This window comes from Nerophis lumbriciformis, linkage group LG28, assembly GCF_033978685.3.
Source record: "Nerophis lumbriciformis linkage group LG28, RoL_Nlum_v2.1, whole genome shotgun sequence".
Taxonomy (NCBI): Eukaryota; Metazoa; Chordata; class Actinopteri; order Syngnathiformes; family Syngnathidae; genus Nerophis; species Nerophis lumbriciformis.
Genome location: NC_084575.2, coordinates 27,433,024 through 27,459,238, shown reverse-complemented (window position 1 = coordinate 27,459,238; position 26,215 = coordinate 27,433,024). Strand labels below are relative to the sequence as shown.

The 26,215-nt window shown below is 40.5% G+C and overlaps 1 protein-coding gene across 7 annotated transcripts in view; it reads left to right on the top strand.

Annotated features, from left to right (window-relative positions):
• The window catches only part of LOC133571015 (band 4.1-like protein 1), a 252,318-nt gene that overhangs the window by 200,334 nt on the left and 25,769 nt on the right, over window positions 1–26,215 (top strand). For 3 of the 7 annotated variants that reach the window (XM_061923964.1, XM_061923965.1, XM_061923963.1), the window contains exons 12-18: window positions 4,029–4,204; window positions 4,277–4,509; window positions 4,763–4,798; window positions 16,038–16,082; window positions 21,170–21,319; window positions 23,236–23,322; window positions 23,526–24,869. In XM_061923964.1, coding sequence (XP_061779948.1) covers window positions 4,029–4,204; window positions 4,277–4,509; window positions 4,763–4,798; window positions 16,038–16,082; window positions 21,170–21,319; window positions 23,236–23,322; window positions 23,526–24,869 — 2,071 coding nt within the window. The remainder of the gene's footprint in view (window positions 1–4,028; window positions 4,205–4,276; window positions 4,510–4,762; window positions 4,799–16,037; window positions 16,083–21,169; window positions 21,320–23,235; window positions 23,323–23,525; window positions 24,870–26,215) is intronic. The other 4 variants (XM_061923970.1, XM_061923969.1, XM_061923966.1 and 1 more) reach the window with 3 other exon arrangements.

Here is a 26,215-nt window from a genome sequence, read left to right as displayed (position 1 = left end):
AGACGTTAGCTGTATAGACTACAGTATGTTGCCTATTCAGGCATTAGTCTATGCCATTAAGCTGAATCTAGTCTTTTATTGCGCCCTACAAGTGTTTATACTATAAGTCTTGTACTTATTACACATTCGCTACACTTGATCGTAATGTGCATTTTAGTTATAGTTTCTGTACCAAATTTGGAGGTGTTGAAATCGCCATGTAAAATCGCTAATGCTAATCAGTAGCGTGTACCGTACTTTACCGGTCATAGAGCGCACCAAACCATAAGCCGCAGATATACATTGGTACGAAAGATTTTGTAAATGTTTATTTATACATACCTAATTGTTTCCCAATGGTGCCTGTCACATGGCAGTAAAACGGCTGATCAAACAAAATAAAACGTCATTGTCATTGACCCACTAACTGTTGAAGCTAGCTCTCCAATCAGCTAAACAGACTCAATAACTCCATGGTGAAGTTTTGGTAAATTTACAAAACTGAATACAAAAAAAATACTAAGTTATTACAGTATTATTAACTATAATAAGTTAATAATACTAACACAGACACTTGTAAACGTGTTCACATATTCGCTAATGCTAACAACGCTAGCTGGATTACATTAAGATAGCACGTATACAATGTGCATGAAAACACTCATACAGACATCACACATGGGACGGTTTAGTAAGTATGAATTGTTTTAGTTATGTTGTAAAACTTACAAACGTTGCTTGGAGTGATGAATAAAGAATCCTTTTGCGCAGAAACGCTATAGACGAATATTAGACAAAACGGGATATAATTCTTGTACAAGGCACAAAACAGGGCATACATTTTCAACTTGCTGCACCTACAGTGAGCGAACTCGTCCAAGAGATAGAGCCATAGCACAAACAATCGCACACATTTTCAATGTCTCTGTCTGTGTTGAAATCTATCTGTTGAATACAAAAGATTATGGCTGTTAGCGAAGAAAAATCCATAAACTAGCTGCACCGCTTTATAAACCGCAGGGATTAAAGCATGGGAAAAAGTAGCGATTTATAGTCCGAAAAATATGGTATTTGGCAAGTCAATTTACATTCGTATAAAGCTCGTGCATTTTGGAAGAGTGGAGCCATACGTACTGTAAGTTTGAGTGTTTTCTAACGCGCACACTTGATTTGTTGCCATTGAAAATGTAAATTGACACTGAAATGATTAGCATTAGCATTGGAAAAAAAACATGCACCTGGGGATAGGTTGATTGGCAACACTAAAATTGGCCCTAGTGTGTGAATGTGAGTGTGAATGTTGTCTGTCTATCTGTGTTGGCCCTGCGATGAGGTGGCGACTTGTCCAGGGTGTACCCCGCCTTCCACCTGAATGCAGCTGAGATAGGCTCCAGCACCCCCTGCAACCCCTAAAGGGACAAGCGGTAGAAAATGGATGGATGGATGGATTAACAAGAGGCAGTTTGGCTAGAGCAGGGGTCGGCAACCCGCGGCTCTAGAGCCGCATGCGGCTCTTTAGCGCCGCCCTAGTGGCTCTCTGGAGCTTTTTAAAAAATGTATGAAAAATGGAAAAAGATGAGGGGAAAAAAATCTATTTTTTGTTTTAATATGGTTTCTGTAGGAGGACAAACATGACACAAGCCTCCCTAATTGTTACAAAGCACACTGTTTGTATTAAACATGCTTCACTGATTCGAGTATTTGGCGAGCGCCGTTTTGTCCTACTAATTTTGGCGCTCCTTGAACTCACCGTAGTTTGTTTACATGTATAACTTTCTCCGACTTTCTAGGACGTGTTTTATGCCACTTCTTTTTCTGTCTCATTTTGTCCACCAAACTTTTAATGTTGTGCATGAAAGGTGAGTTTTGTTGATGTTATTGACTTGTGTGGAGTGCTAATCAGACATATTTGGTCACTGCATGACTGCAAGCTAATCGATGCTAACAGGCTATTTAGGCTAGCTATACAGGTAAAAGCCAGTAAATTAGAATATTTTGAAAAACTTGATTTATTTCAGTAATTGCATTCAAAAGGTGTAACTTGTACATTATATTTATTCATTGCACACAGACTGATGCATTCAAATGTTTATTTCATTTAATTTTGATGATTTGAAGTGGCAACAAATGAAAATCCAAAATTCCGTGTGTCACAAAATTAGAATATTACTTAAGGCTAATACAAAAAAGGGATTTTTAGAAATGTTGGCCAACTGAAAAGTATGAAAATGAAAAATATGAGCATGTACAATACTCAATACTTGGTTGGAGCTCCTTTTGCCTCAATTACTGCGTTAATGCGGCGTGGCATGGAGTCGATGAGTTTCTGGCACTGCTCAGGTGTTATGAGAGCCCAGGTTGCACTGATAGTGGCCTTCAACTCTTCTGCGTTTTTGGGTCTGGCATTCTGCATCTTCCTTTTCACAATACCCCACAGATTTTCTATGGGGCTAAGGTCAGGGGAGTTGGCGGGCCAATTTAGAACAGAAATACCATGGTCCGTAAACCAGGCACGGGTAGATTTTGCGCTGTGTGCAGGCGCCAAGTCCTGTTGGAACTTGAAATCTCCATCTCCATAGAGCAGGTCAGCAGCAGGAAGCATGACGTGCTCTAAAACTTGCTGGTAGACGGCTGGGTTGACCCTGGATCTCAGGAAACAGAGTGGACCGACACCAGCAGATGACATGGCACCCCAAACCATCACTGATGGTGGAAACTTTACACTAGACTTCAGGCAACGTGGATCATGTGCCTCTCCTGTCTTCCTCCAGACTCTGGGACCTCGATTTCCAAAGGAAATGCAAAATTTGCTTTCGTCAGAAAACATGACTTTGGACCACTCAGCAGCAGTCCAGCTGGTGTCGGTCCACTCTGTTTTCTGAGATCCAGGGTCAACGCAGCCGTCTACCAGCAAGTTTTAGAGCACTTCATGCTTCCTGCTGCTGAACTGCTCTATGGAGATGGAGATTTCAAGTTCCAACAGGACTTGGCGCCTGCACACAGCGCAAAATCTACCCGTGCCTGGTTTACGGACCATGGTATTTCTGTTCTAAATTGGCCCGCCAACTCCCCTGACCTTAGCCCCATAGAAAATCTGTGGGGTATTGTGAAAAGGAAGATGCAGAATGCCAGACCCAAAAACGCAGAAGAGTTGAAGGCCACTATCAGAGCAACCTGGGCTCTCATAACACCTGAGCAGTGCCAGAAACTCATCGACTCCATGCCACGCCGCATTAACGCAGTAATTGAGGCAAAAGGAGCTCCAACCAAGTATTGAGTATTGTACATGCTCATATTTTTCATTTTCATACTTTTCAGTTGGCCAACATTTCTAAAAATCCCTTTTTTGTATTAGCCTTAAGTAATATTCTAATTTTGTGACACATGGAATTTTGGATTTTCATTTGTTGCCACTTCAAATCATCAAAATTAAATGAAATAAACATTTGAATGCATCAGTCTGTGTGCAATGAATAAATATAATGTACAAGTTACACCTTTTGAATGCAATTACTGAAATAAATCAAGTTTTTCAAAATATTCTAATTTACTGGCTTTTACCTGTATGTACATATTGCATCATTATGCCTCATTTGTAGCTATATTAGAGGTCATTTAGTTTCCTTTAAGTCCTCTTAATTCAATGTATATCTCATGACACACTATCTGTATGTAATATGACTTTTAATTTTTTGCGGCTCCAGACAAATTTGTTTTTGTATTTTTGGTCCAATATGGCTCTTTCAACATTTTGGGTTGCCGACCCCTGGGCTAAAGTCTGCTCGAGTGCTTCTTAAGTGATTGTTTGCCTATGAAATTACCAAAGTTGGTACTCGTCACAAGCTGTGCTCTTGTAGCCCAAACATTATTTGGTGACCATGAGCAACATCTAACGACCTATTTACGACTATGAAAATAAAGATAGCCCTAGTATTCAGTACAAATATGGTTTGGCTTTAGAGCCTAAAAACTACTTGATTCCCATCTCTCGTGTTCCATCCTTGCCGTTTTGCAAGGGATGTTTTGGAATAAACCATCCACCTTCACAGGTTGGTTTCTCCAGAGCCGCCTCCTAAGGGCTTCTTGGTGATGGGCTCAAAGTTCCGATACAGTGGACGAACACAGGCTCAAACCAGACAAGCCAGCGCTCTTATAGACAGGCCTGCTCCGCACTTTGAACGATCCACCAGCAAAAGATACCTGCTCTCCAGGAGTTTGGATGGAGGTAAGAACCACTGTATGATCCCCTTAGATATGCATTGGGTGCAAGCAACTGTAATCCCGCTCTCTTTACTAGCTGAGTTCTCCCGGCCGGTGTCAGCCATGTGCGGGAATCACGACGGCGTCTTCCATCACAGCATGAGTGAACGGCCTCATCTCCGCAGCCCATCTGTGGATGAGCAGGAGACTGAGCTGGAGCCCAGTTTGGAACAAGACGAGGAGGATTTGGACCAAGAGCTGAGTCAGGACACGGAAAGAGACGAAAACCAGGATGGAGATGTCACTCCAAGCAAGAAGAAGGAAATTATGGTACCCCATCATTTGTTTTGACTTTTTGAGATTTTTTCCCTCACAGACAGCGGATGATGCACTTCTGAAATGTGTTTCTCAGCACAATGCGATTCTTGCTTTGCAGCATTTACTTTTACTAACGCTTGTCTTTCACTTCTGTCTCTACTGCAGCCCCTTTACCTTTTTCCCATAATGCTGACAAATTCTAACTCGGGCCAATTCTTCTGTCCCTAACATGAGTTTTCTTATTTTTCCTGCTGAACAAAAAAAGGACGAGGCTGGATCACCAGTTGACAGTAAACAGGAGGTACATTGCCTGGTGATTTGGTCTCTGCCTGTCTGCCTGCTTGTAGCAGGGGTGCTGTGAGCTGGGTCATTTGGGGGTCTTGGTAAAACATACTTAATGGGAAAAGCATACCTGCCAACTACTCCGGTTTTCCCGTAATTAGTACGGTTTTCATCAACCTATTCCGGGTTACGGTTGCAGTGATAAAAAATACGGTTTTTCATTCTTTTTTTTTTTTAAAGTTTTATTCACGAAATCGCGTAACAACAATGACAATCGACACTGCTTCCCGTAACTTCCTATCGAGCCATTCCGAATGCCATGCGCGAGGCTATTTATAGCACCGCTGCCAAGCACGAGGCACCTGTTGCCATTGTTTCCAAACGAGCGAACGATCATGGAATCAGCCGGAGAAAAATCGCAAACGAGTCTTAAACCGAAAACAAAACTGCAGTCATTCCGTGAAGAATATTCAAAAGCCTATTCGGGAATAATTATCCATTCCAAAAAGGGTGAAAACTACGCGAATTGCACCTTGTGCAGACAAGATTTTTCGATCGGACACGGAGGAATTTGCGATGTAAAAGACCACGTTGGGACAAAAAAACACAAGTCTAATGCCGTTGCTAAATTTGGATTTTAGCCACAAAAAGATAATGACACCAATGTTATCTATTGGAATTGTTTAGTGCTGTTATACTCTTAAAAGTGTTTATACTATTTATGCTTTCAAGTCCAAGTTGAAGAAATCTTGTTAAATGTTGACAGCATAACTACCAAAATACAGAAGTATGTCCTTAATATTTTTGCAGTGCTATTTCTGTTGAAAAGTTAAAATGATTACATTAGAGATGTGATGTGCCACTTTTCAAGTGTCTGATGGCTTAAATTAATTTTCATTAATTTTTCATATTTTGAATTCTTTTGAAAGGCTTACAAAAAAACTACATTTGAATTGTAATTCCATGCTATTGACAGGACTATTAATTTTAATGAAGTTAGCTTACCATGTTTACAGTATGATAATTGTGATAGAAATGTGAATTTTAGGCACAGAATATTTTTTACAATTGAACAAGGCAGTAGATTATACAAGCTTGGACAGAAAGTTAATAATGACACCAATTTTTTTTTTAATAGAATTGTTTAGTACTGTTTTACCATTTGTTTACTGTAAAAAGTGTTTATACTGTTTATACTTTCAATTAACAAATTGAAGTCTTGTGAAAGGTTGACAGGATAACTGGCATTAACTGTCAAAATAATTTCAAACTATTGAAGTTAGCTTACAGAATAAACATGTCAATCAACCCATATGATTTTTGCTGTAATATTTTTGTTTTGAAAAGTCACTGTGACTGATAGAAAAGTGATGGTTTTAGCAACATTTTAACCTGTCTGAATGCAATCAATCATTTTGCGTCGGCCTGAACCCCCCACCAGGACTTTGTCCTGGACCTACCGGGGCCTGCGGCCCCTGGACCCTGGCTACTAGGTTTTTCTGATTTCAAAAGTTGGCAGGTATGGAATAGTAATATATATATAATAAAAAAATGTTTTGCTGTCAGTAATGAACCAATTGAATTGTCATCAACCAAACCCCCACAACCCACCACAGTAGCCCTTGTAGCCTTTACCCGTCCGTCTTTGTTCATTTTCTCATTGTTCCTTCCTTCTGACATACTCAAATATCTGACAACTTGTGTCCATTTGTTGTTGCATCCCAGCTTATTTTTGAGAAATTAATTACAGTGGAACCCATACTTGCCAACCCTCCCGATTTTCCCGGGAGACTCCCGAATTTCAGTGCCCCTCCCGAAAATCTCCCGGGGCAACCATTCTCCCGAATTTCTCCCGATTTCCACCCGGGCAACAATATTGGGGGCGTGCCTTAAAGGCATTGCCTTTAGCGTCCTCAACAACCTGTCAAAACGTCTGCTTTTCCTCCATACAAACAGCGTGCCGGCCCAGCCACATAATATATGCGGCTTTTACACACACACAAGCGAATGCAATGCATACTTGATCAACAGCCTAACACTAAGGGTGGCCGTATAAACAACTTTAACACTGTTACAAATATGCGCCACACTGTGAACCCACACCAAACAAGAATGACAAACACATTTCGAGAGAACATCCGCACCGTAACACAACAGAACAAATACCCAGAACCCCTTGCAGCACTAACTCTTCCAGGACGCTACAAAATACACCTCCCCGCTACCACCAAAGCCTGCATGTCACAAAGTAAGAGGATCAACAAAGTGAAGGACGGACAGACAAATGCATTCTCTGATGGCTGACATGCAAGAGGAGGAAGATGTCACTTTTTAGAAACATTTCACCCTCTGCAGCTGCCTTTTTTCACCTTTTTTAAAACTCCATCTGATTAATTAATCTAATACATTTTTTGGACTTAATTTCTCCCTGCAATACAACATAAGTGTCAGTGAGTCGTTAAAGACATAGGGCCTGATTTACTAAATGGTAAAAATGTGTTATACTTAGAGATGTCCGATAATATCGGACTGCCGATATTATGGGCCGATAAATGCTTTAAAATGTAATGTCGTAAATTATCGGTATCGGTTTCAAAAAGTAAAATGTATGACTTTTTAAAACGCCGCTGTGTACACGGACGTAGGGAGAAGTACAGAGCGCCAATAAACCTTAAAGGCACTGCCTTTGCATGCCGGCCCAGTCACATAATATCTACGGCTTTTCACACACACAAGTGAATGCAATTCATACTTGGTCAACAGCCATACAGGTCACACTGAGGGTGGCCGTATAAACAACTTTAACACTGTTAAAAATATGCGCCACACTGTGAACCCACACCAAACAAGAATGACAAACACATTTCGGGAGAACATCCGCACCGTAACACAACAGAACAAATACCCAGAACCCCTTGCAGCACTAACTCTTCCAGGACGCTACAAAATACACCTCCCCGCTACCACCAAACCCCGCTCCCCCCCCATCCCACCTCAAACCATCCCCCCTCTCCCGAATTCGGAGGTCTCAAGGTTGGCAAGTATGGTGGAACCTCAATTTACAAACGTATTTGTTTTTACAAAAAGGATTTGTCAATTGAAAAGTTTGTATATCGAAGCAAATTTCTCCGTAGGAAACAATGTAAACATGAATAATGGGTTAGAGCAGGGGTGTCCATGACATCGATGGCGGAGGGTGAGTCAGTCGATCGCCAGCCAGGCATGAAAAAAATAGACCTAAAATTTAGCGATCATCAATCTTCACCAAGACGTCTTTTACGTCACTTGATTGACATTCACGGCACCCGAGGGTCTTGTGAGATGACGCCGGCTGCTGCGAGCTCATTATTAAGAAAACATGACCGACAGGAAGGCGAGAAACACGTTTATATATCAACAGAGTCTTGCGCCGTTCCTGCCGTCAAAACTCTAAAGACAGACTGCACAGTTCCTATCTTCACAATAAAAGCGCTGCTCCATCCTGCCTGCGCTAACAAAATAAGAGTCTCAGTAAGCTAGCAAGCTACGGAGTTTTCCGCCAATGTATTTCTTGTAAAGTGTATAAAAAGGAGTATGGAAGCTGGACAAATAAGATGCCAAAAACCAACCACTTTCATGTGGTATTGGATAGGGATGATGCTCGAAACCGGTTTTCCCATGTGTTCGATAAGAAAAGAACCGAGTCCTCGGACTCAAATCCCTTTTTGAGAACCAGTACCCGTTATCGAGACCACTATAGTAAAGAAAAAGAGTTGGTTCTTTATCCGAATCCCTGGGAACGACTCCCGTCCCGACAAGAAATGCCCCGCGTGACATCACAAGAAATGACGTCACGTAGCTCAGTCATTTGTCCCGGTGGGGTGCGGTTAGTTCCCGGGACGCAAAACTGACGGCTCCGGACGAAAGCGTGCAGGTAGGAGATGATTTATTTCTCATAAATCATACACATTACAACAGACAGGAACGAAACAAAAGGAAAGCGTGCCGTTCGCATGAGAAGCTAAAGCAAAAACTTACTTAGCACAGGAATACTAGAAGCTAAGGTAACTTTAGCACAGGAATCATGCACTCGAAAACCAGAATGCCAAGGTAACTGTTGCAAATGCAAACAATGAAGCCACGACGAGTGACCGGAAAAGGCAGGCTTAAATAGAGTCTCTGATGAGCAAAAGGTGCGCGTACAAGGCAGGTGAAAATCATAAGTAACCATGGTGACTAAAAAAAAACCCCGAAGTGCACAAAACAACTAAGGAAGTCCAAAACTAACAGAACATAACAAAACATGATCCGACAAATACATACATCATTTACTGAACTTTTTATAATAAAATATCTGTGAATTAGTATATACAACAGTTTTGTAATATGTAATTAATTAATTCAGTCATTATTAATATACTGAGATGAAGAATATCTTATTTTCAATAAGGTTGAAAGTATTTCTCATAATTCTTCTTCTTTGTACTTTGTAAGCACTATTCATTTGAACAACTGGATCATATCAGTGCAATGTTTAACTTCTTTACTTAATCCATTCCATCATTTAATTCCACATCATTTTAGCTGTTTGCATTTTTACCAAATCATCAAATTTTTATATTTTTGACTCAATAAATAAAGTGTTTATATGTTCTCTATATCCAACATTATGTATCAGTCTAATTAATTTTTTTTGTAACACGGTTAACGAATGTAGCGCACATTTGTAGTTATTTCCCTACATTTCTGCACAATAACTCAGATATGGTAATACTATAGTAGCGAGCAGTAGAGAATGGGAAGTGATTTGTTAAACCAAATATTGTGTTTTTTTCCATATACAACAACCTATCTGGAATCGATAAGGAATCGGTTCGATAATACTCGATAATTTCTTATCAAACATCATCCCTAGTATTGGACAGAAAGGAGGACTTTTTTCTCCTCCATTTGAAAATGTGGACGTTATCATCACTACTGTCTGATTCCAATCAATGCAAGTCATCAGAATCAGGTAATACACCAACTTATATTCTTGTCTTCATGAAAGAAAGGAATCTATATGTGTTAAACATGTTTGTATTATCATTAAACACCTTTAACTTGTTAACAAAAATGTCTCTTTCATAAATAAATACATATATTCAATTGAAAAGTAGCTCACCTGCAGAAAAAGTGTGGCCACCCCTGGGTTAGAGCCTCCACAAAAGTCCATATTTTAGTAAAGGTTTGTATAGTGTATAGTTTGAACACAATATAAAGCGATGTACAGTATTTTACATTAGGGTTGCATGATTAATGGACATAAAATCGACATGAAGGTTTTAATTAGTGCAATAAATAACCGCAAGAGGCTGAGGGTTTTTTTTCCCCCCTCCGCCGTCACCGGCATTTAAGTGACACACATGTTCGCCAATCAGAAATGTTGAGCCTCGCGCTTGTCCGTCTCTCGCTTCAAACATGGAGGAAGACGTCTCACTCTGTACATCACTCTCGGCACCATATATATATATATATATATATATATATATATATATATATGTATATATATAGATAAGACAGACAGACAACGCTTCAGGCTCCCTCAGCTGTCCCCCCTTTTTTAAATTTACGTTTTGACAATATGTATTTCCCCCGCGGGATAATAAGAATTTCTCTTCTGTAACCTGTTTGTGTTTTCTCCGTGTGTTTGATGTTCAGCTTGTGCCCTTATATGGAGAATTAAGGGCGTTTACCTTTGCAAATTACGGAATTAAGGGTGTTTACATATGCATATTGGGGAAATAAGGGCGTTTGTTTTTTTGCAAATTATGATAGACACGCACGCACTAACCATTTGGCATTCAGCAACTTAAGAACCGCAGGTGGGAACAATTTGGCGGTTTAAGAACGCGCCATGAATTTAAATGGACTCCTCTTAGGAAATCACTTAGGAAGAAAGATAAAAAGGAAAAAGTTAGGAACTTATTCCTGAATGGGGCCCAGTGGATGTGCTACCGGGCATGTAATGTCTGCACTGCAAGCACACAGTGGGTGAATGACATCTTTGTAAATAGAAAAGTTTGTACTTTGAGGTTTTATTACTCCAGGTTCCACTAGACATGACTTACATTTGCTGTCAATATTTACTATTTGAAAAAATATCAGCTGAGATGCATTTTACATGAGAATCATATACTGTATCCTAGGGCTGGACAGTCAATCGAATTTTGATTTCGATTTTGCCTTGTCACTATCATAAAAATAATATAATAAAAAAAAAAGATTGGGACAAGCGGTAAAAAATGGATGGATGGATGGATTATTGGGCCGCGCAACGTTCATGCAAATCCCTGGGCTTGTGACAGTGAAACGGATGAGTGAGCGTGTGAGTGAAAAGAATACGACGTCTTCGAGAAGTATGGGATCGCACCATAGTTGGTACTTTTTATTTGACACAGCGCTGGTATGGCTGATCAATAATCACTAAACACAACAAAAAAAGTTAGGCAATTCCGCGTCAACAAAGTCGTAGAATTGGCCAATAAAACGGAATCTGCTGTTAAACGCAGAATATCACAGGCACTGACATAAATGTAATGCTGTCATTCTGAGGAGAAGGAACATTTCTTAGGGGAAATAATGTGTCTGGGACCGCTCATTCATCCTTGAAACACGTCCTAAACTAATCAATGTCTAGACAGCCGCTTAAAACGGCAACTATACTTCAAAGCGGAAGCTAGCAAGAACAATTTATACATGCTCAACACATCTTATCTTGTTGTGAACGATATCATCAATGTAAGATCAATGTACAAACAGGACAGCAGCCACACATTGAGAGGCTCTCTTTTTTTTTTTTGTTTAACAGCCTCAAGTCGTCTCTAGAGGTTAAGTTAAGAGCAGCAGCACACTTCCCCTCCTTCAAAATAACAGTACTGTGCACCACATCTGGTCTGACTGCGCTAACAAAATAAAGGTATAAAAAAAGTACTTTACTCAAGCATTTACATTTACAGCACTTATTGATACGAAAAATGATTATACTTTGACTTCAAATATTGGTCAAAATCTTCTAAAGGTGTGTTGCACCAACATTTTTTGGGGGATTTTAGTATTTTATTAGATGTTATTTATGCCACAAAAGTAAAAAAAAAAAAAAATACACTTTTTTAAAATTAAAACATTATTTCTACTGTTTTATTATTACTATTGTTATATTAATTTATGTTTTGTTACGATTATTTTTTATTTGTTACTAATTTATATTTGTAGTTCTTTTAATGTACATTTAAAGTTGACTTTTTGTCACGTCGTGGTCGCATGTTTGTGCGCGGATCGTTCCCCCAAGATGCAGACGGAACTCCGGAGGCAGTGTGCAGGTAGGACAATAATTATTTTTTCATAATTCAGTCCATAATACCAAAAAAATGCAGGAAAAATACAAACTAAGACAAGAAATGCGTGCCGATTGCACAGGGAGTAGAGATGCGCGGTTTGCGGGCACAACCGCGGAGTCCGCGGATCGGGCGGATGAAATAAAAAAAAATTAGATTTTATCCGCGGGTTGGGTCGGGCGGTTAAAATAAAAAAAAAAAAGATTTTAAATAGATTCAGGCGGGTGGCAGTTAAACCAATTCGGAAATATATATACATAGTTAAATGTTGTTACCCACATACGAAAAACGAGAAGGCACCTGCAGCATATGCCACAACAGAAGAAAAAAAAAGAAAAGAGATGGACACTTTTAGAGCGGAGAAGGGACGCCTCGCCGGGGTCCGGGACCGAGGCCCCTTCCCCCGAGAGGGCCCCACCAGGAGCCGTAGCTGAGGCGATCCGCGAGAAGGGCCCGACGCACGTCCAGGGTCACCACCGCACCGACACCCCACCTCGTCCGCCTTCGCCGCGGCCGGCGTCACGCGCAGCAGGTAAGCTTACCTGCCCGCCACCCCCGTGGCCGGGGGCTCGTAACAGGGGTCACTCCGCGCGCTCCGCCCGCGCAGCTTACCTGCCCGCCACCCCTGTTGCCGGGGGCGCGTAACAGGGGTCACTCCGCGCGCAGTGCGCTCACGAAAGGGGTGGGGCTCACCCTGGTTGATATAGCGCTTGGAGGTGCGCTCAGCGCGGCTCCCATATGATTGCGCACTGGTGTGCGTCTGGGTCGTGACAGCGTGGCACGCGAATGTCTGTGCTGCATTGGATCAGTCTCCTTTCTTTAACAGGCAAAAGCTTTATAACCTCACTAATGCCTTGCATCGTCTATATTAGATATATAACAACGGGCGGATGCGGGCGGGTGCGGTTCTGATCAAATGTTAGGTCGGGTGGATGGCGGATGGTTGACGACTTTCTGATGCGGTTGCGGATGAAATAATTGCCTATCCGCGCATCTCTAACAGGGAGCTAAGGCAGAAAACTAGCACGGGAAAGCTAACATAGAAAAAATAATCAAATTACCATGAATTGATTAATGTGGACCCCGACTTAAACAAGCTGAAAAACTTATTCGGGTGTTACCATTTAGTGGTCAATTGTACGGAATATGTACTGTACTGTGCAATCTACTAATAAACGTTTCAATCAATCAATCAAAGGAGTACTAATGAAACTTGTTGCAGGAGCAAAGAAAACAGCCAGACCGAGTGTGGCGAAAGGCAGGAATAAATAGCTCTCTGATTAGTACCCGGGAGCAGGTGAGCTATGGCGTCACATTAGTGCCAAAAATCCGAGCGCATAAAAACTGTTATCGCGCGCTGATTCTCCACTTCTTGCGCGCGCTGATTCTCCACTTCGTGCGCGCGCTGATTCTCCACTTCGTGCGCGCGCGTGGTGCCTTTTTGCGCGCGCGCCGTCTCCGTCTGTGCGCTATCATGTTTCGTTTTGGCACTTTGGGGGCGGGTATGCTTAGACGGCCCCTTCTTTCTGACTGGTCAGGCGAAAAATGCTCAGAGCCAATCAGAAGTATAGCAGGGCGGGTCATCGTCAATATGTATCAAGATTTACGGAGGAAGAAGTGGATAAAAACATGTCGCGCGCTGATGAAGGTTATTTCATACCACATAAACACAATACAGGGTAATACAAAATGTGACCCAAATAAATAATAAGACAACAAACACCATAATCACATCTTTCAGCCAGAACTGGTCCACCAGCAATAACATCAAAGTTTGTAACTTTGACAAAAACAGCGTCCGGGAAACCAAAGTCTTTGGGTTCCGGGGGGAGTATGGTTGCAAAGCTGAAACTTAAAGGAATTGACCGAAGGGCACCACCAGGAGTGGAGCCTGCGGCTTAATTTGACTCAACACGGGGAACCTTACCTGGCCCAGACACAGAAAGGATTGACAGATTGATGGCTCTTTCATCAATCAATCAAAGGAGTACTAATGAAACTTGTTGCAGGAGCAAAGAACACAGCCAGACCGAGTGTGGCGAAAGGCAGGAATAAATAGCTCTCTGATTAGTGCCCGGGAGCAGGTGAGCTATGGCGTCACATTAGTGCCAAAAATCCGAGCACATAAAAACTGTTATCGCGCGCTGATTCTCCACTTCGTGCTCGCGCTGATTCTCCACTTCGTGCGCGTGCGTGGTGCCTTTTTGCGCGCGCGTGGTGCCTTTTTGCGCGCGCGCCGTCTCCGTCTGTGCGCTGTCATGTTTCGTTTTGGCACTTTGGGGGCGGGTATGCTTGGACGGCCCCATCTTTCTGATTGGTCAGGCGAAAAATGCTCAGAGCCAATCAGAAGTATAGCAGGGCGGGTCATCGTCAATATGTATCAAGATTTACGGAGGAAGAAGTGGATAAAAACATGTCGTGCGCTGATGAAGGTTATTTCATACCACATAAACACAATACAGGGTAATACAAAATGTGACCCAAATAAATAATAAGACAACAAACACCATATCATCAATCAATCAATCTTTATTTATATAGCCCTAAATCACAAGTGTCTCAAAGGGCTGCACAAGCCACAACGACATCCTCGGTACAAAGCCCCCATAATCACATCTTTCAGCCAGAACTGCTCCACCAGCAATAACATCCAACCATAACATTATTTTATATTTTCACTTCTTCTTGAACATTTGTTTTCTAATTTATGGAATTTCTTTTGATTTAGCCATAAAAGTAATGAAATAATATTTTAATTTTGTTTTTAAAATGTTAAAAATAGCCTTTTAATAATGTATTCTGAAACAGTTTAAAATAATCAGAGAACTGACTAACACTGACCCTACTCAACTATGTTGCACAATTAAGTCTTTTTTATTTTTAAAGCGAAAGAGGTAATTTCAACAAGTACAGCATCCTATGTCATATCTACATGTAATAAGATTTGTAACAAGGCAAACCGTTTGTAAATTGGTCGAAAATCGAGCAAGTTATGGTAATTGAATTAGTACATGTACCATTGACATCAATGTAATGATTGAGGCTAGATGTCCGAGGTAAGATGGCTACAACGTTGCTACGCTGGAGAATGATTGGTCATATGGAAAATGCTCAGAGCCAATCAGAAAGGAGGGGCCGTCTAAGCATACCCGCCCCCAAAGTGCCAAAAAGAAACATGACAGCGTGACGAGAGATGCCAGGAGTACACAGAGAGCGCACAGACCGAGACGGCGCGCGCGCGCAAAAAGGCATCACGTGCGCGCTGAAAGGCACCACGCGCGCGCAAAAAGGCACCACGCGCGCGCAAAAGAGTGTCGCGCGCGCACATGAAGTGGAGAATCAGCGCGCGATAACAGTTTTTATGCGCTCGGATTTTTGGCACTAATGTGACGCCATAGTGAACGTCCCGAACACTAATCAGAGGCAAGTAAAAATAATCCGCACCCATGTCAAACAAGAAACACAAACCCAGGGGTGCTGAAACAGAAATAAGGGAGTCTTGGACGAAAACAAAACATGGTGCGGATAACGGATCATCACACTTTTAGTGTTACAATACTCATGATTTCAAAGAAATGAATAATCGTGATTTCTATATCAATCAAAATCATCAGGATTATTATTATTTTTCCATAATCATCCAGCCCTACTGTATCCTCCTGAGAGCCAGTGTCCCCTGCAGTGGACATACAGTATGTGTTATGCACAACAGCGCTATTGTTTTTTCCAAAGTTTTTAACTTTGACAAAAACAAACGTCCACTGCAGAGGATGCTGGTTCTGATGAGGTTCTAAAAACACGAGTGACACGCCTTTCTCTCTGCCTGCTCTTCCCTCTAACCTCCTGCATTCTTCTTCATTTCTATCCATTATCATATTTGTCTATTGTCCTTTCCCAACTCAGCTGTGTCAGTTGGAGGAGGACACCACTTCCCAGCAAAAACAGGAGGTACAGGTTCCTGTCATCAAAGGCGTGTGATGTTTATGTGTTAATGCTGCTTGGTGTTTTGTGTGCGTGTGACTTCTGCATGCTTCTACGTCCACGCATTGGTCAGCCAATATATTTACACGTTTGAAGGTTTGATCTCTGTTGACGTTTTCACAAGCTTGTAATGAGAACATAGTCATCATCCTTGAAAAGTCCATTGTAGCACCGACTCTGTTGTCAATTGTTGGACACTGTTGTGTCCTGAGAACCAGCGTCCTCTGCAGTGGATATTTGGTGTTTTTTTGTCAGTTATACATATTAGCCAGTGACGTGCGGTGAGGTTGATGGCTGGTGAGGCACTGACTTCATCACAGTCAGATTTACAAACATATGAACCCTAAAGAGTATCTTATTCACCATTTGATTGGCAGCAGTTAACGGGTTATGTTTAAAAGCTCATACCAGCATTCTTCCCTGCTTGGCACTCAGCATCAAGGGTTGAAATTGGGGGTTAAATCACCAAAAATTATTCCCGGGCTGCTGCCTACTGCTCCCCTCACCTCCCAGGGGGTGATCAAGGGGATGGGTCAAATGCAGAGGACAAATTTCATTACACCTAGTGTGTGTGTGACAATCATTGGTACTTTAACTTAACTTTACACATACAAACAGTAGCACACAAAAATCACATTTAATAAAAAAAACGTTATTATGGTCTTACCTTTACTTATAAATGAAGTCCATGCGCCGCTGTTGTGCTGGATTATTGCACCCCCGGCGTAGAATGCACCCACTGACGGGAGTGTTATATCAACTAAAGCCCTCACTTAAACTTTCCACGTGCAAGATTGAATCTATTTAAAAAAGTGTAACCGAGGGTTTATAAATGTCGCCTATACTGTATGAAACTACAAAATAACAAACACGGAGGCTCCAGTTTACACGAGGACCACTTTATTTACCTTCTTTGAAAAACCTCCGCTGAGTCCGCTCCACTCCAACGTGTCATCACTTCCGCTCTTAGCGCCTTCAAAATAAGAGCTCAAGGCATATACTGTATAACAGCGCATAACAGGAACTTAACATCACAAAGAGGAAAGCCCATAAAAATAGCTTACAAAAGTTATTTAATAAGAAGCCAAAAAGTGCAAAAACAATAATGTTCGTGTTGGAGGAGTTGTGAATTAGGTACACCTGCAGACTGCAGGTGTACCTAATTCACAACTCCTCCAACACGAACATTATTGTTTTTGCACTTTTTGGCTTCTTATGAAATAACTTTTTTAAATAGATTCAATCTTGCACATGGAAAGTTTAAGTGTGGGCTTTAGTTAAAATAACACTCCCGTCAGGGGGTGCATTCTACGGCAGGGGTGCAGGAGGCGGGATTACTGCGAGCCTCAGCCAGTGCGTCTTTTGCAGCCGGTTTATGATCGCTCAGCACAAGAAATACGTTACACACATACAGTTGTTGACAAAATACACTGCACATTACATACCTCAGCTAACTAAACTATGGAAATGTATAATATAATTCATATAGCAATACGGTCTCACTGCACAGCAGGCCAGCAGTTAGCCGAGTCCGCAATCCATGGTGAGGCACAAATGAATGACGTGCCTCAACTGGCTGCTGTTCACCGCACCGTCTCTTCTCAGTATTTGAACGGCAAATGTGAAAATTCTGCGATTTTAAATAAACATAATCTAAAACTGGTGAAGTTAAATGGAAAATAATTTTATAGTATAATCACTGGATACATATAACAATTTAATAAAAACATTTTCTTTTTACATTTTCTTTTCTTTCCATGATGGCAGTGGAATAATATCAGTGACTGCGCGTCACTGATATTAGCAGGTGTGTAACGGTATTGTAGATACCGCGGTATTTCGGTTTCAAAGTCTTCACAATAATGCCGTGACACGTAACGATCAATGTTCCCTCTAATTGTTCATGTGTCTGAGCAAACACAAAAAGTCCCTGAGCATTCAGTGGAGCACATGTGAGGAACATCACACGTGGCAATACCAGCAGCACACCTGTCTCAAACCAATCTTTTATAATAACACTCAAATGAAAGGAGTCATTTTCGTGAGATTATTTTGTAATATTAGTGATTTGGCCCACTTGTAATGAAAATAAAAGATCGTGTTTTTCATAAGCTATGGATTAGTACTGTACAATATGTCTGGGTGGAGGTCCTGCTTTGGAAATCATTTGTACGCCTTTCAGAGATCACATTTAGTTGCCCTTAAACTTCCTCATGTTGCACAATGAAATGTAAGCATAGGATGAAGTGTGCATTCCTGTAACTTTCTCTAGTAACAGCATTCCATGATTAATATCAATAAATTAACATTAATAATAAATGACAGTAGAAAAAGCACACGTATAACTGAGGAGTCACAGTGTAACTTTGTGTGGTGTTTGAGTTGTCCGACTTTTTGTGTGGCCATAAACGCACCAGTGGCTTAGCGGTATGCGTGTTGGTGACCGATGACAAGTTGGTTTTGGCCTGGTTTGTACGGCAGAAAATGACTAGTTTTTCGAGATAGAAGTTTTTTACTCATGTTTTTGGTGTGGTTATGGCCGAATATAAACAGTTTTGCTCAATAAAGTGATCGATATAATTCCTGTCCTCGAAGCATCTCGATAGACGTTACAATAATTGAACGGTGTTGACGAACACCGTTAGGGCCGCTTGTTGTCACTGTCACTCAGAGTTGCGTTGCAAAATTACACAGAATAAATGTGTTTATTTTGTTTAGAATTCAGATGGGATTTGATTCGGTGCGCGGCACATATTTGCTGTGCGCAGAGGACGCTTGAGCAGTGCGCAATTGCGCAGGCGCGCACCTTAGAGGGAACGTTGGTAACGATATCAAACAAAAACTTGGGGTGTAGTTTTTTTCTGGCGCTTTAGCATTGGCTGGGTCTGAAAAGAATCTACATTGCTCAGAATCCTTTGTGCAGCGCGGGGCCGATGAAGTGAAGCAGAAGGTGAAGTGTGTTCAAAGTAAATGAGAGGAATTGTTTTGAAAAATTCATCAAAATCTGTCCATAACTGTTTTAGTTATGTTGCTAACAAACAGACAAACAAACCCTGGCGAAAACATAACCTCTTTGGCCGAGGTAAGAAAGTCTGCATTCGGTCAAGCAAAGCGTACCACTTTTGTCTTGAGCGTCTCCAAGGTGACACGTCGTACCGCGCGGCGGGAAATCACCCAAAAAAACCTGTAGACCGCAGGAAATACGAGTAAATTGACAAACTACTTGATGAATCCTCAATCCGTCCATCCATTTTCACTACTTGTCTCTCTCCATTTCGTGGGGGGGGACTGGAGCCTATCCAGCTGCACTCATGTGGAAGGCAGCATACACCCTGGACAAGCAGTCGCCCAGAAATAATATTTGAAGCCAGCAAAGCTAAACATCAATTTGTGAGGTATTTACAGTTTTAATTGGTAGTTAACTTTTCTGAGCAACTGCATTTTTCAAACAAGTACAAACATGTTCACTGTGGAGGACACTGCGTTTCAGAAAGAAAAAGTTGAAAGACAGGGTTTTAAAACTGGATGTTTACACTTAAAAGACACTCAACTGTAAGTTTTTAGTTAAATTTTTGCTTAAAACAGTGGATGTCCCTGCACAATTATTTGCACTTACCATGAATTGATTAACGTTGACCCCGACTTAAACAAATTGAAAAACTTATTCGGGTGTTACCATTTCGTGGTCAATTGTACGGAATATGTACTGTACTGTGCAATCTACTAATAAAAGTTTCAATCAATCAATCAAACTTAAAACACAGTTTTGTAGTATGACTAGAACATTTTAGAATTATATTAGTGTTCAATTACAGTAAGTGGGTTTATCCTTCATTTTACACACTATGGCATTTTTAAGTTTAGTTTTTTTTTTAAACGTAACTTAACCGCAATAATATTTTACCGTAGCCTTAATACCATGATAATATTGTATCGTGAGGTTTTGATAACGTTACATCCCTACATATTAGTAAAAAAATGGCTCAGTTCTGCAAACAGGGCTGTTTTATGGCTAAATTAGGGCTTAAGGCATAATTTTATATTGAGGGCTTAAAAAATTTACCGTATTTTTCGGACTATAAGTCGCAGTTTTTTTTCATAGTTTGGCCGGGGGTGCGACTTATACTCAGGAGCGACTTATGTGTGAAATTATTAACACATTACCGTTAAATATCAAATAATATTATTTAGCTCATTCACGTAAGAGACTAGACGTATAAGATTTCATGGGATTTAGCGATTAGGAGTGACAGATTGTTTGGTAAACGTATAGCATGTTCTATATCTTATAGTTATTTGAATGACTCTTACCATAATATGTTACGTTAACATACCAGGCACGTTCTCAGTTGCTTATTTATGCCTCATATAACGTACACTTATTCAGCCTGTTGTTCACTATTCTTTATTTATTTTAAATTGCCTTTCAAATGTCTATTCTTGGTGTCGGGTTATATCAAATAAATTTCCCCAAAAAATGCGACTTATACTCCAGTGCGACTTATATATGTTTTTTTTCCTTCTTTATTATGCATTTTCGGCCGGTGAGACTTATACTCCGGAGCGACTTATACTCCGAAAAATACGGTATTCACAATGTTTGTTTATGTGAAACCATTTTTATCCTTTTTTTAATCAAACTTGAAATTCATTAGATCAAAGTTTTGTACTGAAACAAACTCATGGGAAAATAAATGTACTTTCTGACACATTTACGACTGGGATTTGAACCCTGTACCACTGCTTACAAGGCCAGCAGTATTGTTATCAGTGATAGAGCAGGACGAGACTCGGAATACAATTAGGCCCTACAGACAACGCGTGATCTGACTGTAGAGGACAATGGCTCTCTATGTATTCTTGTCAAAATATTGAACTCTTGGGACAGATCTTTCATACATACTTGGAAACTCTGCAAAGGTCCTTGTGCAAGCACAAATCTCCACATTGCAAGCTTTGAAATCCTGCCATGACACTCCACAAACGTCCTTCTGATCTAAACTTGTCTTCTTTGCCCTTCTTTGTCTTTCTCCCCCCCACTTAATGCCCTCCAGTTTCTGGATAAGTCAAAGGATGTCTTACTAAAGCACCAGGCCAGTATCAATGAGCTGAAGCGAGCCCTGAGGGAGCCCAACAGCAAGCTGATGAGCCGTGAGAAGCGTCTGTCAGCAAGCTCGCCACCCGGCACGCCGGATAAAAAAGCTGTGAGTTTGAAATAAGTGTGGCGATGAGGCCTTACACCATTTGTGACACAGTGTCAATACCTCAAATTCAGATCTTTCCCCACCCTGTCAACATGTATTCATATTCTAGTCTATCCACTCTCAAGAAGCTCTCTTGAGAAATCCTTCTCTCTCTCATTGTCTTTGAATATGTTAAGGTTTTCACAACTTTTCATACAAATGGAATGATTAAGATGTGAAAGTCTTTTGTCCACATTGTGTGTTACTGTTACAAATGTACAGTTTCATATTGATATGTCTTTGCGATAAAGTACCTTATCAGAAATTCTAATCCGTGCTCCACTTGAAAGATCTGGACAGTTTCTCAGAAATGTCTCTCAAGTGTCCTTGAGCCCGACAGTGAAATTCTAACTGCTGCTGATTCCTCTGTCATCAGTGGATGATGAATGGATGCAAGTGACAAGCGTGACTGTGTTGCACAACACTTTGGACTGGTTTTTGACTTGAAATGTGACATTGTAATGTGTAACCCTTTGCAAGTAGTAGCACCAACCAAATTACAGTAGTACCTCAGCTTACCAGTTGAGGTACTATGGAACTTGTAAGAAATATTCCAAAAATAAATTCAATTTAGTAAGCTATGGAAAAATAGCACAATTTTAACATATAACATGTTTTTAAATAAGAAAAACAAACTACTAACTATTATTACTACAGTAGTTTTATGACGTAATGCAATTATAATGTCATGCTTGCTCAGTGATGTTTTTTTAGATTATTATTTATTTATTTCAATGAATATCATCCGTTTCTTCTTATCAGCATTGTCCTTCTCACTCACTTTCTTCTTACCCATGGTTGGAAAACCAAAGTTTTGTCTTCCTAACTGTTAGCTAACAAGTTATCCAGTGAGGCACAGAGTGTTTTTGTCTTATCTTACAGGGTTCATTGTGACATTTGCTATGCCAACCTAAAGGACAACAATTATCTGAGAGACAGATCTTTTAGGGGTGTGATACTTTGGACAACATTTGATCCGATTCCCGGGGTGACATTTCAATATCTGAATTGCTTCTCGATTTAAACCGATTCTCGCAATTTGGCATAATAATTATAATGAAACCTTTTCAAAACAGATTACAGGCTAGAAAGCTCCTTCTGATTGCATGGAGATGGCCTAAAATGTATTTTTGAAATCTGATTATTTTTATAAAAAAATGCAAAAATAAATACTTTTTGAAAATTATAAATCAATTTAGAATTGGGATGAATAACAATCGCGAGTCGAATATGAATCGAATTTTTTGTGCACCCGTAGTTCATATCTTAAAAAACTTGTGAGCTGAAGCACTCGTAATCCAAGGTACTATTGTACTTTGTTTATAGTAATTTGTACATGTGTTTGACATTTTCACTATTTAGATGTACTTGACTGCAAAAAAAACTTTTATTAGTATTTCCAGATTTCCACACAGGATTTGTCTTTGTCCTGAATTTTACAAGCTTTAAATCATATTTTGGAACCACGCTTATAACACATTTGGGCTTTTTGAATGTATTGCTGTCATTTTGATTTATCAGCAGAAAATGTTTGCAGATTATGAGACAATGAGTTTATCCCCAAAGAATATCTAACAATTTTTGCAATGTCATCTATTTTGTGTCTTGTTATTCCACTGGAGAGCGTCGGGTAACATAATATGTTGATGGTTTATTTGTTTCGGACATGCAAAATAGTTCCCATTTGCTTTGCAAATGATTTAGGATCGTTGTTTGGGAAGTTGTCAAGGACTCCCCATTGCATGTCAAAGTTGTTTCAGTTTCTTTAGTATTATTAGCACTTAATTGTTCTGTGCAAGTCTGGTTTACTATACTTCAACCCAGCCAAAGCACTAATGGCTGTTCTTCCATCTCTTTCACTTCCTATTGCCGGCCAGTTGGGGGGCCGAGCGGTGGCAACAGACTCCATTAACAGCCTGTCTGTAGAGGGGTTCATCCAGAAGAATCTGGCGACTTCACCTGAGGTTGAATATTTCTCCGATTTTCCTCTATCATGATGATGTTTTACCATTCATAACATCACAACTGTTGGAATCCCTAACTCTGCTCTTATGGGGGACATAAATCTAAATGCATGTTTCGCAAATCTTCATCAATCATGGAGATTCTATTATCTGTTGCAGGTATTGTCGATTTGTCTAACTGTGTTTAATTTATACCAACATAGGGTTCTGAGGAGTGGGTATTGATTGAAAAACAAGACAGTTGTCATCAAGAACATGACTGGAAAGTGAAAGAAAATAACTCTCCTCCATCTGATTCCTCCTGGGAGAATAAACAACAGGAAAAAGTGATACACAATGCCAAAATGATGCATATTGAGGTGACAGGGTCTGACAGAAAAGAAATGAAAAGCTACATTGATGAATGTCCATCAACAAAATCTGCCAAAGAGGTAGCTTTGCACTCTGAGCAGCGGCCCACTAACAGAGGTCGTTTTGAGATTCAATTATTGGCAAATGCAGTGTTGTCTGAAGACAAATCTCCAAGCAAACCATCTGAAGCCTTAAGCGCTGCACCGGGCTCACATCAGATGAAGGAATACATGGCTTCAAGACCGAGAAAAAAGAGGAGACCACAGAGTTTAAACCTGGGAATGCCTCCAGAGCTTGCCTCCGGGAAAGGAGGAAGCGATTCTTCTGCAGACGAAGACGAGGAGTCAGACAGTAAATCTGAAGCAGGATATTATTGTCAACCAGCAGCGGAAGAGTTGATGAGACTTGATCGAGAACCAGAAAAGAGTGAGGCTTTCAGTGCCTATGAAGACATCACAGAGAACATAGAGGAAGTAGAAAGTCAGGATAATTGCAATCAAGATGCAGAACAAAGTAAGGTAAGGCTAGCAGAAATAAACGGACCTGGAAAAGTAGAACATGGTAGCTCATTTTCAGGTACTAAAAGCGAGGGTGTAATTAAGATAAGGGGAAAGGGCTTCATTGACAATAAAGAGCTAGCAGAGGTCAAATTACGACAGGTCAAAACTCACGAGAGAAAGATAAGTAACTCTGGAGCAGAGGATATTGAAGGTTTTCTGGGAGACAGACGTCAAAGGACGTCTCTCCACCGGTTGTCAGGCAGCCATCAGTCAGAAATCACCAGGATTGTTCCTCTCAAGCCAGAGCGGTCAAAGAGCATCGCGTGTAAGGATGACCAAGACAAGACCGGACAGGCTGAGCAAGCAAGGACTACAAGAAGAGAATACCGCTGGTCGGTTGGCTCTCCAGAGGGCTCCTCAGACCTCAACTGGACTGACGTCTCTACCCTCCATTCAGCATTTGAAGTCGATATGGAGAGTATCACTAAACAAGAGCATTCTGATGATAGCTATCAGTCCTGGAAAGAGTCCTCAGAAAGTCAGATGTTTGCCTCAAAAAACTCATCGCTTTCCAAAACGATGCCTCCAGCACCACCAGTGAAAACCCAAAAGGCTCGAGAATCAGGGCTGATCCTACGAAACAGCCGAAATCCAGTCAGAGAGCCGAGCCTGGATTCAGCCAAGAAGAGACATTCGGTAACTCTTGGCATCTGCTTTTCGGTCATTGGAAGTACAGCATCGCATGAGCTTTAGACTTGCATGGCGTTTGTATTTTTCCCTCTTTTTTTGCAATGCCTTTTAGTGCATCCATCTTTAGAGTCTGTGAAGAGCAGTTGAAACTATGCTTTACGTCCATCTTGGTGGTCCATCGAACAGTCAAATCTTTTTCGTACATCGCAATAAGTTCCATTTTCAGTTTTTAATTTCCTCACCCATGATGCTCTTTTGATGCTTCTAAAGAGTTGACGTCAACAAGACTTGCTTAAGTCTTGCAAGCTGTGCCAATGTCCTGCATAACTTTATGCATGACTGCCGTTTGAAGAAATATTTTTCCTTTTTATCTTTTTGTCAAATTATGTGTTCGTCTTTCAAGTTTGCGCTGCAGAAGGCTCATATTTTATTGCTCGACTAGTTTCTTTCATTTTCCATGTTATTTTCTAGCTGGATCACCACATTATTTATTTGCATATTTTATTCTATTTGCATATTCCAAAAAGAAAACTAAAATAAGTTAAAATCATTGACATTCATTCACTTGTCACAGGAAACAATCCAGTTGAGTGACAAGTTGAATTGGTTTTGTTACAGTTCACTGAGGAACTACGTTAAATGGAATCAAAGGATTTTACAAAAAGTTTTATTCTGTAGACTATTCATTTATTTTTTGCTCCTCACCTGGATAAAAAGCCAATAACACACCAATTCCTCAGTTGAAAGCCCAGCAGGCAGTGACCATAAAGAACCACAGCTCAGTGTCAGTCAGATTTGCTGCCTTCATTCCACCGTTGATATCATAAAGAGTTTGCATGCATTTGGCACCGGACTGAAGGTCAAGTAAAAAGACCTGGCAGTTTTCCTCGTTCATTATTTGAGTATATCGGTTTGAAGCGTCACAGGCAAGCATCAACCAAATCAATTAATGCGATTTATGGAATGATTCTTACTTTATATTTATCAGTTCATTGCACAGATTGCATGGCTATTTTGTTTATTTTGTTATTTTAGTCTTGAGATTCTGAATACATCCCTAAAAAAAATAAAAAAATAAAGGGAATATTTGAATCACACCATTACAAATTTTGACCAGTAAAATATTCAATTTAAATTCTAGGCAGCACAATATTGTGGTTATTAGGAGTTCTTCTCAAATAGTGGGCGAGCGGATTTTGGCATCTAATATAGATGTTTTACATGACAACCTATACAATGATGACATTACCATTTTTTTTGATGTCATGTGAACATGTCAAAAATCTCATTCTTTAACAACTGGATGTCATTAATTATATCTTATTTCGACTGACAACATCTTGTTCTGAAAA